Consider the following 13692-nt stretch of genomic DNA (forward strand, 5'->3'; position numbering starts at 1 on the left):
AAAGCGCACAAATGGTGAAAGTTTGGTGAAATTCCTTTCATTAGCCTTTGAGATATCGCGTTCACAAGGTTTCGGGACGGATGCAAGCGGACAGACATTTGACCTCACAGTGACCTTGACCTTAGACCTTTTGCTCTCAAAATCTAATCAGTTCATGTTTGTCCCGAAGCGCACAAATGGTGAAAGTTTGGCGAAATTCCTTTCATTAGCCTTTGAGATATCGCGTTCACAAGGTTTTCGGACAGACATTTGACCTCACAGTGACCTTGACCTTAGACCTTTTGATCTCAAAATCTAATCAGTTCATGTTTGTCCCGAAGCCCACAAATGGTGAAAGTTTGGTGAAATTCCTTTCATTAGCCTTTGAGATATCGCGTTCACAAGGTTTTGGGACGGACACACGCACGGACAGACGGACAACCCGAAAACATAATGCCTCCTACACCTTACGGTGGCGGAGGCATAACAAAAAGAGGCTAGTGACAGAATGAATGTTTATTGTTGGTATAACAAGTGATAACAGGAACTAATTTGTTTTGTGGACAATCCACAACATTAGACATTAAACTATAAATGGATAAAGTCTGTCATTCTTTAATAAATAAAAATGCGTCATCATTGGCAAGTTGCTGTTATGAGGAATAAAACATGATGGAATGTACTGTTGTTGGAAAACAATCAATCAACTTTAAGGTGGTAACAGGAAGTCCACTTCACACTGACTGACTATTTACGTAAATAACAGCAGCACACTATGTTGTGTTTTATTCCTTACACATCCTCCTACTGGTTAAAAAATACTTTAAAATGACCAAACCCTGAAAGGGGCTTGAGTAAAATCTTCCTTTAAGTAATAATCTATCCCTTTCACAGCACATAAAGGAACAGCACTGCAAGTAATAGCACTGCAAGTAATAAACAGCTTTATGGCTCGAGTATACAAAAATCTCACAGCTTTAAATGCCGACAGAAAACACAGCCTGAGCACATTTTATAGTACAAAAGAGAACAGGGTATGACACACTGAAAAAAAAACCTCTTTATTTAGAAAAAGGCATACACTGGTCGACGTGAGGGCATTTTAAAAACTTCAAAAGTAGTTCTCAAAGAGATTAACACTTAACGTAGTCCATTTATTCAAGAAGAAATCAAGCTTGCCATTCTTTCGATAGAAATCCTTTTCTAAAAATGTGAGCAAACAAAGAGGAGTTTAGGCGACTTCCTTTTGAAATAAAAAGGTGAGGAAATTATGTATTACAATTATCCATTTTATTTCATGTATACATAATATACAAATTGAATGTTCATACTGCTTTAAACACCTATGCCTAAATATCGCATATGGATTAAAAGAGGAAAAATAAATAAACTGGAACTCAAACTGAGGCTGAGCTGAAATTTGGTTAGCCGCCCCCTCCCCCCCAAAAAAAAAAAAAAACTACAAAAAACAAAAACAAACAAACAAAAAACCCTGACTGGTTATAAAAATGCAATCCAATTCAGGAGCAACATCCTGACCCTGTTCCATTTGTGAAATACAGAAGCACATTGTGCTAAAATTTTACAGAAATGAACTTTCAGCATGGTACTGAAAATATTACAACAATAAAAAATGGCAGGTTAAAATACAAGCTATGACATTTCTAGGAAATGATCTAGGCAAGCCAGAATACAAGGATGCGAACAAATCCTCAGCTCAGACAGTGAGAGGAAAAAGAGAATGGAGATGCTGACATGGCTGAAAGGTGGATGGGGCTCTGACTCATCAAAGCACACAGCAGGGAACTCTGAAGAAGAAAAAGAATAAGACAGAATTTTTTAGGGATGTTCTGCATTATTATAGTCAGATAATGGAGCAGCTGTAGTAACTGGACTGGAGAGCAAAAGTAGATACAGATTTCAGATACAGTGCATCTGAAATCCTAATGTGTAATACAAGAATGATCAGAAAACTCAAAGAACAACAACTTAAAAAAAGAAAACCGAGATGCACAATCAGATTTGTCACAAGTAGCTTTGAGCTTTGCCTGAGAGCCAGCCTTGGTGTCTAAGGCTGATGATACACAGGGCAACTTTTTGGCCAATATTGCCAGGCAATTGTGCTTTGACACTTTCCCCACTGAGCTTAGGCAACATAATTTCTATCTGAACGATTTAGATCATTTTGGGCAACTCTAAGATCATCCAATCGGAGTGCTAGCAGCGTGACCACCTGAGAGCTTCTGAAATTTTCAACAAAGATGGCGGCATCTCCGGCAGTGGAGCAAAGAAAGAGACAACTTGTATCATTTTATGCCAGTAAGTTGTGTGTAAACCGAAAGTGGTGAATTTACCTCATCAAATGCTTAGAAAACCAACAGACATCTATTTTTATGTGCTCAGGTTGCCATTAAGACATCAATTTTTTTTTCAGTTAAGTGTAAACTGCCATTAGCTAACCACCACTCCAAAGAGATTGAATGGGATTTAGCTAACTAGCAGTGGTTTTTGCTAACATAGCTAGCTGAACATTATTGCTAGCTATACAAGAATAATGTTAGCTCTGTTGCATCAAGTTAAAAGTGATGGGCAGCTCAATTTTTTTTTTTTTGAGAGTTGTAATAGAGATTGTCTAACATCGTCTGATCTAATTCACATACAGAGCACAACTACTTGTGGAACCTGAGGGCAAAGCAATACAAACTTCAGGATCTAAAAAAAGAAAGTCTTTTCCTCCTCAGCAGCCATCTCCTGGTCCATGTCCTTTTTTCTTTTTTGCTGAGATGAGAATTAAACAATTATGTTTTTGCCATTATTTTTGCCATTTGTGATATGTCAATTATTAGTTATAGCATATGTGACGAGTCATGGAATCCACGGACACATGTTGGCCGAAACAAATCTGAGAAAATCGCAAAAGAAGCATTAATTAATTAATGCTTCTTTTGCGATTTTCTCGAATTCGTTTCGGCCGACATGTGTCCATGGATTCCATGACTCGTCACATGTGTGATTGAGGCTAGTAGCATTTTTTAGAGAGATTTAAAAAAAAAAAAAAAAAAGTGTTTATTATTAACCCTCTGGGGTCAAGCGCTTCGCCAGCGAAGCTTGGCAGATTTAGAATGAGTAGGTCATGTATTTAGATAAATATCTTGGCAACTTTTTATGATACAAGCATGATAAACATATTGACAAACTTTATACTTTACTATGTGCCCACTGCCAAATAATATATATATTTTAAAATTAGCTAAATTAGATGAAACATAAAGCTTGTCACCTTACTCGGTCACACCCGAGTCGGAGAGCTGAGGGCCCACTTACACATTTATAAAGACTGTTCACATGGTAACGGCATGATAATCACTTTCACTCTTTCCGTTTCAATTGGTTTCCCTTTTGCGATGGGAACGCCCACCGTAAACAGGATAAAAATCTGTCAGCCATAGTTTAGGCTACCTGTTTGGAGGTGAAACTTGTTGCAAGATGGCATGGCAATTTCATGCTCATGAGGCGCTTCAGGTGATTCAGGACAGCAATTCAATTTCAGAACAACGATTCAGTTAATGATTCAGGACAGTGATTCAATTTCAGGACAGCGAATCAATTCAATCTTGAGAACTGTGACACTGATGATGAGCGGTGTCATTTTGAACTTTGACTCGATCCAGCTGAAGATCAACTTAAGTAAATACTTCTATTTCTATGAGCATATCGGTTGATATGCGTGCACTGAAGTGCATAATCTTTGCGTGCTTGAGTAGCTAAATAAAAACACGCACAGTCACCTGTTTGCTCTCTTTTCTTCTTTGTCTTTTTCTGGCACTCTAATGATTTTGGCATGCTCTAATGTCAGTTTCAACAAATCTAAGCAGTATTTTCAGCCATATGACTTTTTTGTATTCAGCACAAGTTCAGCAACAATATGTAGTATGTATGTCATGATTGCATTTTTTTTTTTTTTACAAAATGCCAGATAAATGAAGCTGTTGTAAAAAGCACTTTTAGAACTATGTAGTAATGTGTGAGGCGGCACGGTGGTGTAGTGGTTAGCGCTGTCGCCTCACAGCAAGAAGGTCCGGGTTCGAGCCCCGGGGCCGGCGAGGGCCTTTCTGTGTGGAGTTTGCATGTTCTCCCCGTGTCCGCGTGGGTTTCCTCCGGGTGCTCCAGTTTCCCCCACAGTCCAAAGACATGCAGGTTAGGTTAACTGGTGACTCTAAATTGACCATAGGTGTGAATGTGAGTGTGAATGGTTGTCTGTGTCTATGTGTCAGCCCTGTGATGACCCGGCGACTTGTCCAGGGTGTACCCCGCCTTTCGCCCATAGTCAGCTGGGATAGGCTCCAGCTTGCCTGCGACCCTGTAGAAGGATAAAGCGGCTACAGATAATGAGATGAGATGAGATGAGTAATGTGTGAAAAAACATTACCTTACCCAATGGTGACGAACCGTTTTGATCACTTGACCTGATGGGATGAAGAGTGGGCAGTGGGAGGGGATTTCACTCTTCTCGTTGAATGGAATGGAATTTTTTTTTTACTCTTCTCATTGAATACCCCTCTCCCACTGCCAACCCTTTATCCCAAAACAATAGGACATAATTTTTTTGATGGCCAGTTAATTGTCCAAATCAATGGAGCAGATTTAAGTTTTTGTGCCTGATGCATTCCTAAGACCGAACAGAATCACCTCAAGAGATCAAAGTGGTTCATCACAATGGGCAAGGTCATGCTTTTTCACACATTCCAACACAGTTCTAAAACTGCTTTTTACAAACTCTTAATTTATTCCTTTTTTTTTTAAAGTACAATCATGACATACATACTACATGGATATTATTGTAGCTGAACACAAAAAAAAAAAGTCATATGACTTTGAAAATATTACTTAGATTTGTTGAAATTGACAAAATCAGAGCATACCAACATCATTAGAGTGCCAGAAAATACCCTCAGATCCCAGAGGGTTAACAGAATGTGGTTATTTTGACTTACAAATGTTAAAATAATGGCAAATTATCTTTTGACCAGAGTATCTATTCAGTTTTGTTCCAGAAATGATACTTGAGGAAAATAAAAATTGAAGCCAAGGCAAATGTGACAACTGCAAATGTTTCAGTGTCCATCTTTGCGGGGTGTGTCTCCCTGGCAATGGATTTGCTCTTATCTGATTGGTTGTTGCCAATTGTCTGTTGCTCTAATTAGTTGCCCTGTGTCTCACCTGGTTGCCCATTATCAGCAACATTGCCCTAAAAGTTGCCCCATGTATCATCACCTTAACATGTGACCAAAATGTGAATATAGTGACGCTTTCAGTAAGGATATGTTTGTTCATGTATTTATGATAATTCCATGGTTGTTTTTTGTTTGTTTTATTTATATATATATATATATATATATATATATATATAAAACAACAGTACACCAACACCGTGCTTTAGTCCTGACTGTGTCAGCAGGGGCATGAAAAGGAGGTGGGTCAAACGAGTGATTCTCAGCTCTGTCTTATTACCAACAGTCTCTGAAAATCTTACTTTGACAGCAATTATTCAAATTTATTTTCTTTGTGAGCTTGTTAATTTGTTTAGCGCTATTAAGTGCAATATTTCATGCTAATGCTACTTAATTTTGTATTACAGATGTATGCCTGTGTTCAGCGTAAAAAAAACAAAACTGATTCATCTCATATGTACTCAGCTACATGTATAAAAATGGATGCATTTATTAAAGTAACAAGATTAGATCAAAATTATTACTGGCTGTTAGATAATTAGAGCAGAATGGAAACGTGAAAATAATGATATAAGCAAGTCTGTGGATTCAAAACAACTGACGTGTTGCCTGGCAACACTTTCATCCTTGAGTGAAGATAAAACTGAACTTGGTGCTTGTGGATCATAAACATATTCCCAGCTTTGCTGAGATCCAGCACACACAATTATATCGTTGTTTTAAGACACATTTTAGGACAGAGGTCAAACATAAAAACCATATGGCTTTAGCATGAAAGCATTGAAGTTGACAGGCTCTGCTCATGTCTTACCTTGTCCATGTCATGTTACATTATCTGTGCTTTTCTGATGATTTATGGGTGAGAAATGTTAAGGGCAAAGTCATGATGTGACTGATGCAAAAGGAATGCATCAGGAGTAACACAACACGCACATCAACAAGACTACAGCATAATCTACAGAGACGAGGTCTCATGCAGGGTTGGGCTGAAAAGGATTCGGGAATTGGTGAAAAGTGGAGGTTTGTTTACAGAAAAACCAAATACACAAATGTCCGTTTATGTCAAAGGATATTGTTTCTTATCTTCTTTTGCACCGGTACTGTCTCGCTTTTTTTCAGATTTCTCTTTGTCGTGCCTGGATTCCTTTAATAAAAACACAAACAGCAAACAAATGAGGCAACATGAGTGTGCTTTCAAAGAAGTGCTGCAAGTTACTTTGCAAATAAACACAAGGCAACACAACGCTCTGAAGTCCTTTTCAGAAAGCTAAATTGGGTTGCTGTTGTTGAAAGATGGAAATTTAACAAATGTCTGATGGTGTACAAACAGACTTCTACCAGAATACCTACATAAATGTTTTTGTTAAAAACTCTAATGTGCACAGCTATAACACAAGAGCAAAGAACAATATTCATATCTTGAAAATAAACTCAAAGTCAAGACACAAAACTTTTGCTTTTTCAGCTACCATGTTATATAATTCTCTGCCCGACTATGTGAAAAACTCAGACTACTAAGAAATTTTGAACGAAGTATTGGAAACACTTTTCTGCAGGGCTTTCCCCAAAGCGCGGATACGTGGCACTCCGCCGCGCTGTGCGACGTCAGTGCCACGGTGTCACTTGCACACAAAACCCCCCCCCCAAAAAACAAACACTACAAAACTAAATAATGCAAAGTACTTTCTGCACCTAAATGTCTCCTATTCCCCCTCTGAAAATGATTAATAACTATAGAAATGGGAAGCTTTTGTAATATACGTATAGGTCTGGAATATCTTGGTACTCAACCCAGAAGTGAAAATAAAGGGTTTCGCTGTGTGCACTGACTACCATTCAGAACCATACATAAAACCATGTTCTAGGTGCTGGTCACTAGATGGTGCTGTTGCATGTTTTGACCCCAATTCTGTTCCTAGCATCCTGGAATTGGAAAATGAAGAGACGTGCTATATTGTTCAATATTACGCATTTTTTGTTCATCTCATCTCATTATCTCTAGCCGCTTTATCCTTCTACAGGGTCGCAGGCAAGCTGAAGCCTATCCCAGCTGACTACGGGCGAAAGGCGGGGTACACCCTGGACAAGTCGCCAGGTCATCACAGGGCTGACACAGACACAGACAACCATTCACACTCACATTCACACCTACGGTCAATTTAGAGTCACCAGTTAACCTAACCTGCATGTCTTTGGACTGTGGGGGAAACCGGAGCACCCGGACACGGGGAGAACATGCAAACTCCGCACAGAAAGGCCCTCGCCGGCCGCATTTTTTGTTGTGCAATAAAATTAAATATTTCTCTGAATTCACGGTTTCCAATGTTTTAAGTTCAAATTTAATTTTGCCCTTTAAATGTTGCCCCTTGCATATTTGACAAGGCAAAAAACAGCAAATTTAATAATGTTGAATTGTGCCTAAATCAGCCCTAGATGCCACCAGAATGCACCACTTGAAGTCTCTAACTTCAAAATTTTCTAGGGGAGCATGCCGCCAGACTCCCCTAGCAGCTTTTGGGGCCCTCTAGGCAGGGCCAACCATTACAGGATGGGCTCTGCATCAGTAACGCCACTCTTTTTTTTTTTTCCTTCTGGGGAAAGCCCTGTTCTGGTATTTAGATATATTTTTATTCATGGAGTACAAATTTTATTCATTATTAATCATAATACGTCTGTCTCACTATATTGTATATATTAGTCATTTTATATTAGTTATATATTTTACAAATTTAATAATGTAGACAGATTATTAGCAGAAGTTTATACACATCTCTAATGGAAACCAGTGTCAGCTGAGTGGATCTTATAAAAAGTTATTATTAATAACAATAATAACAATGCAGCTAATCTCCACTGTGTGCCTGGACAGAGCATACTGCCTTGCAATACTTACTAGCCTAGCAGTTGAAAGAAAAAGAACAATGAGCTTAAACACAACCGGAGCTTAAACATTACAGGTATGCGTCTGTGTAAATCATTAAGGACTCAAACAGACTGGAAGAATGTGTTAAATCATTAAGGAGTTTCCTAATACAAGAAACAGTGTTCAATCAGAACTAGGTTTGTGAAATATAAAAAACTATAAATTATCCCTGTAGGATATTGCATTGCCACAATATTCAGAGACGTTTCCCTCTGATCATATGATATTACTAGACCTGCTAACTAACATACATTTTGCAGAGGAGCACCCCAAAAATATCTTGTACATTGTACATATTATCTTGTAAATATCCCAAAAAGTATGCTTGTACATTGTCATTCAAAAACACGGCAAAAAGCAAACTTTTTCACCCAGACAGCGAGTGTGTGTCATACTGAATGGTTTGAATATTAACAGACACTTCCTGGAAACTAACTCCCGTCCTCTATCTCATGCGCAGTCACTTTATCAGGATAAACAGAGAATATTTTGTGCACATAAATGTGAAAAAATGTATGTTTACTTTGGATAAAATACAAGCATATCTTGTTTATTCTTTTATATTCAGTGATTAAGGAGGAAAGACGACATTTCCTATAACCTTCGGCTCACTGAGGTGTCTGTGGCGTAATGACATTGATCCAGCCTTGCAAAGTGAAATGATCCGGTTATTTGACGAAAACACCATTTTCCCATGATTTTTTTTCTCGTAAAATTGGGACTGTCAGACATTTCTGACTTTTTAATCTCCAAATTTATGACTGTTTCTTGCAAATTTATTATGACTTGATAATGGTTGATATCCGATTTTCTTGTAAATGTACAACTATGTCAGAAATTCGGAGTTGTTGTTTTTTTTTCTCCCCCCCCCAAAAAAAAATTACCACCACCACCACCTCAGGTTTAAAAAACAAACAAACAAACAAACAAACAAAAACTACAATGGCCATAATATGCCATCATATAAGAAACAAATTCAATGTCGTCCCCCCCCAAAAAAGGACCTAAAACAAAGCTGGCAAATCTGATAAAGATTTCACAATAACTCAAACATGATTTAGCCAAATCATGTAACAAATTCATTGCTTGAATAAAAGCAAATAAAATATAAAAATTACCATATTAGTGATCCTTGTCAAAGTCTAGCTCAAGCTGAAACATACTAAACTATCAAAAGTATGAGTAATGATATGGATAAGAGAAGGAAATGTGTAATGTTTATTCAAACAATTACACCTGCATGTTACTACACACACCTGCTCACAGAACAACAAATCTTGTTTGTTTAACTTAAAAATGAACTACTTTTCTCAGCTCAAATGAAATTTGTTAGACGAGTATTGAAGGCCTGAGGGATTGAGACTGAGTCAACATGACTGCATACAAAAAGAGCAAAACCAGAAGATATTGTGGTCTGATGCAATATCCTTTCCAAAACAGCAAAAAATGAGAAAGCTGGTTATAACTACAAGCAGAAGCAATGCAATGCTTATTTCAAAATATACTGGAAATTAGGTTTATGCTGCTAACTACTCCATCTAAACATGACGCCTTACAACTAAACACGATTAAATATTTTGAAAAGAAGCTTCAGCTGGATTGTTCTTGCTGCTAAAGGCAGAAATGTCCATCTGCTCGCCTTGCACGCTCTTCCCACTGTGCTGCAATACCCCACATGCAGGTGGACTTCAGAAACAGAAGTGCATGTCGAGAAGGGAACCAGTCTCTCTTTCAATCAAGTGCAACTGAAAGTACCTTTTTGCCTCCAGAGGTCTTCTCAGTTTTGGCAAGGTCGCTCTTGTCTTTGCTGGTGGATTTGGAGCGTTTGCTGTTGTCCTTGTCATTGGAGCGGGGCGAATCAGGCGGACTGGCGCTCTTACTATGCTTTGAGGTGCCTGTGAGGAATAGGCAACAGCCAGGGTGAAGATGATAACATACACACTCACGCATGCTCTGATTGCCTATGCCTCAAAGAGTCTTCTGGCTCGCAAACAAATGAAAGGAGTCTCGACTCACTTGTTCCATTCTCGTCTTTGCGGCGCTTGGCTTCCTGGCTCATCTCGCGGTCGCTGTTGGAGTAGTCCTACAGAAAAAAAAAAACAGAAAGAGATACAGAAAAGAGAGAGAAACAAAAACAATTAGAACTGCAAACACCACTCAGGGTCTGTTCCATGCCCCACACACACACCAGGAGCTCGATATCTGCTGTTTACACCAAGCGAACTTCACATTATAGAGTGAGGCTTGTTTGAAGCCTGAAGGACCACAATGACGCACACACACTGATCGCTTCCTGAGCACATGCACAGCTCCACTTCTCTATCCACTGTTGTGATTTTATAAACCCAGCCAAGGGCAGATGTGTACTCACTCGTTTGCGGTCCTTCCTCTCCTCCTTCTTGTCCCTCTCTTTGGAGCGGTCCCTGGACTTGTCGGACTCTTTCTTCTCGGCTTCACTCTTGGTCAGGCCCGTGTTGTTGTTGGCATGATGCTGCTGAAGGATTGCAGGATACAGTAAAACAGGAAATTAGCATGATGCATTGAAGATGTGCTGGGCTCTCTGAACATCAACACCTCAAATTGAAGCTAGCTCTCTGCATCGCGAACATGCATGATACGAACAACTAGCAAACAGCAGGACAGTATGTACTACAAGGCTTCATTCTGAACACGGCATTCAGATGTACTATTTAAACTGACAGTAGAGAAGCAAATACGGATAATTATCATAGTATTAAACGTACATAAACTGACTAAATGACTAGTTGGTACATGGAGACATTATAGGGCAGTGTATTTGAGTGCAAAATTTATCACACAAGGTACTCCAACAACATTTATAATACAAGAAGTCTGATAAAACGTCTTATGGTGCTTAAACCGTATCTGTAAGAGTGAGAGAGATGACGGCTGATTTGAACACAGTTGGCAGTGAGAGCACTTAGCACTGAGACATATCTGCTTCCTTTCCATGGTCTACACTTTGCTCGCATGTCGCAGTGAAATCCGCTACCATTTTTTAATGCCAACACTGCTGATACTGCTCTGCAACCTCAGGTCATCCATCCTCACACTCTCTATTAAAGATAATGTTTAAACATAGTAATACCTTAAACTTAAAACTCTGCATGATGAGCTGAAGCATACATAGAACTAAATAAAATAAAATGATGCCCCCGATTAATAGTAAATGAGCTACTGATTTCCATACCAGTATACAAGGAATATCAAAATGCATGTACTTGTACTCAGAAAAGGGGCGGGTGGAGACAGGTATTGACGCACATCACTGAAGTAGCAATATTAGATGATGAATTAGCTCAAAAAGAAGTACTAGTAAAGGAACAAGACTTGGCAAGCCAACAAAATTTCAGCAACAGGTTGAACAGATCTACACTGATCAGACATAACATTGATTATCTCATTATAATGGCACCTGTCAAGGGGTGGGATACATTAGGCAGCAAGAGAACAGTCAGTTTTTGAAGTTGATGTGTTGGAAGGAGAAAAAAAAAAAAAATGGGCAAGCGTAAGGATCTGAGTGACTTTGACAAAGGCCAAACTGTGTTGGCTAGATGGCTGGGTCTAAGCATCTCCAAAATGGCACATCTTGTGCGCTGTTTCTGGTATGCAGTGGTTAGTACCTACCAAAAGTGGTCCAAGGTAGGACAACCGGTGAACTGGCGACAGCGTCATGGGTGTCATTGATTCGCATGGGGTACGAAGGCTAGCCCATATGGTCCAATCCCACAGGGGAGCTACAGGAGCACAAACCGTTGAAAGTTAATCCTGACACCTTTCTGTTTTAGCCAGCATTCACTTTTTCACCAGTTTGTGCTATAGTAGCTCCCCTGTGGGATTAGACAATATGTTCTAGCCTTCATGCCCCAGACGAATCAATGACCCTTCGACACCCATGACCCAATTGCCGGCTCACTGGTTGTCCTTCCTTGGACCACTTTTGTGCAACTGAAAGTACCTTAAAAACAAACAAAACAATCTAACAGCCAAGATGATCGTTTTCCCACACACAATCACATCTCGGCTCTAAAAGGAAGCTCATGATGTCTAACAATTCCCAAATAAATCTGGGCAAGGAAAATCTAATTAGCACATCACATGAACCATGACAGTAAAAGCTGCTTGCAGAACTATTCCTTTTCACTACAAAAGTGGATCCATTATATGAAGAACACTGTTCTGACTGGGACTTCCTCTAGTGTTAATTCACAGTGGGGTTTATTAGCAAAAACCAGGCACTAAAAAAAAAAAAAAAAGAGAGCCGAAGTATCCCTGTATACAAGAATAACCAAAGAACTTCCTTGTGTACACATGTTCTATCTCTCCGACTCAAACTTTCAGAATGCACTTCACTACAGTGCAACCTGATCACTCCAAGTAGGACAAATAAATGATCCATGATGATTCTGTTCCATTATAAAAGCAAAACGGGCATGAAAAGAAAACGACATGTTGGTAATAAAGTGTGTGTAAGGACAGCCGCAGGATCGTAAAAGCTCAGGCTTTCTCTGGTAATTGACAACAATCTGTCAGACTAAGCTACTAACAATAAATCACCTCCTGAATCCTCTCTGCTCCTCAATAGGGAAAAAAAGAGAAATAAAGACAAGCGAGAGAGGGAAAGAGAGAGAGAACAAGCTTGTTAGCGCTGAAGAAGTCGACTGTACCACGGGACTTTGAAAGAGCCTTTCGAGCTGTGAAGCCATTTTCTGGCAGCTAATTAAGACTGTTACAAAATCCTCTCACTGCCAAGGTGCATAAAATCTTCATGCGTTCAAACTCAGCAGGTTGGTTGTATGAAGCTACTAAAAGCTCAATATGGACTTTAAATGATAAGTCACTTGTTTTACCTTATTTAGGCAACAAGATTAGCTTTTTTTTAAAACATAAGAACTGTAATTAGCCTTGTCACGACTAACAAATAGGCAGACATGTGGCGCAATTTTTTTTACTACTTCCCAAAAGAATTTAATAAGAAATTAAGCAACAGAAGAGAAACAACAAAGTATCTCTACAATTGTTACACATTATATTACGAAACTCAATGAGCAAGTTAACTTGATCAAGTTGGCTAGTTGTACGCAAGTAACTACCTGTAAGGTTTCACTCCATAAGACTATGGAGTGAAACGCTAGGTTTAATTTTACTTTAGATTATTTATTTTATCCCACAAATCTCATGAATTCACAATTATTACTGATAAGCTGTTGCTTGATGTTTTAAGAGCAGGTTTGACTGTAGTTCAGGTGCAAGACATCACAGGTTTTATATCAACATGCTTGTTTTTCTTCCAAATAATTTTTTTGAAAGGAGTTTCCTGTGTGAACACTTTGCAACAAAAGTCTTAGCATCCTGACAAGCTGTGTTTTTTGTCTCACTTATTAACTTAAAGAGAAGAGAGGCGAGAGGCTGGTGACAGAATAAATGCTCACGGTGGCTGTAACATGATACCAGGAACTGACTCTCTTTGTGCACGAGTTCTATCTCAGTAAACATGACTAGAAACAAATAATAACAATTTGAGGAACTGCTATGGTA

The 13692-nt window shown here is 38.9% G+C and overlaps 1 protein-coding gene across 2 annotated transcripts in view; it reads right to left on the reverse strand.

Annotated features, from left to right (window-relative positions):
- Positions 1–1021: 1021 nt before the first annotated feature.
- Positions 1022–13692, reverse strand: part of thoc2 (THO complex 2) — a 209330-nt gene continuing 196659 nt past the window's right edge. The window contains exons 34-39 of one of the 2 annotated variants that reach the window (XM_060927494.1): positions 10505–10624; positions 10150–10216; positions 9889–10028; positions 6284–6354; positions 6022–6069; positions 1022–1787 (exon numbers count right to left, since the gene is read on the reverse strand). In XM_060927494.1, coding sequence (XP_060783477.1) covers positions 6042–6069; positions 6284–6354; positions 9889–10028; positions 10150–10216; positions 10505–10624 — 426 coding nt within the window. In that variant the 3' untranslated portion in view covers positions 1022–1787; positions 6022–6041. Of the gene's footprint in view, positions 1788–6021; positions 6070–6283; positions 6355–9888; positions 10029–10149; positions 10217–10504; positions 10628–13692 lie in introns of both variants that reach the window. The other variant, XM_060927493.1, reaches the window with a different exon arrangement.

Source organism: Neoarius graeffei, chromosome 8 (assembly GCF_027579695.1).
Source record: "Neoarius graeffei isolate fNeoGra1 chromosome 8, fNeoGra1.pri, whole genome shotgun sequence".
In the NCBI taxonomy this organism is placed as follows: domain Eukaryota; kingdom Metazoa; phylum Chordata; class Actinopteri; order Siluriformes; family Ariidae; genus Neoarius; species Neoarius graeffei.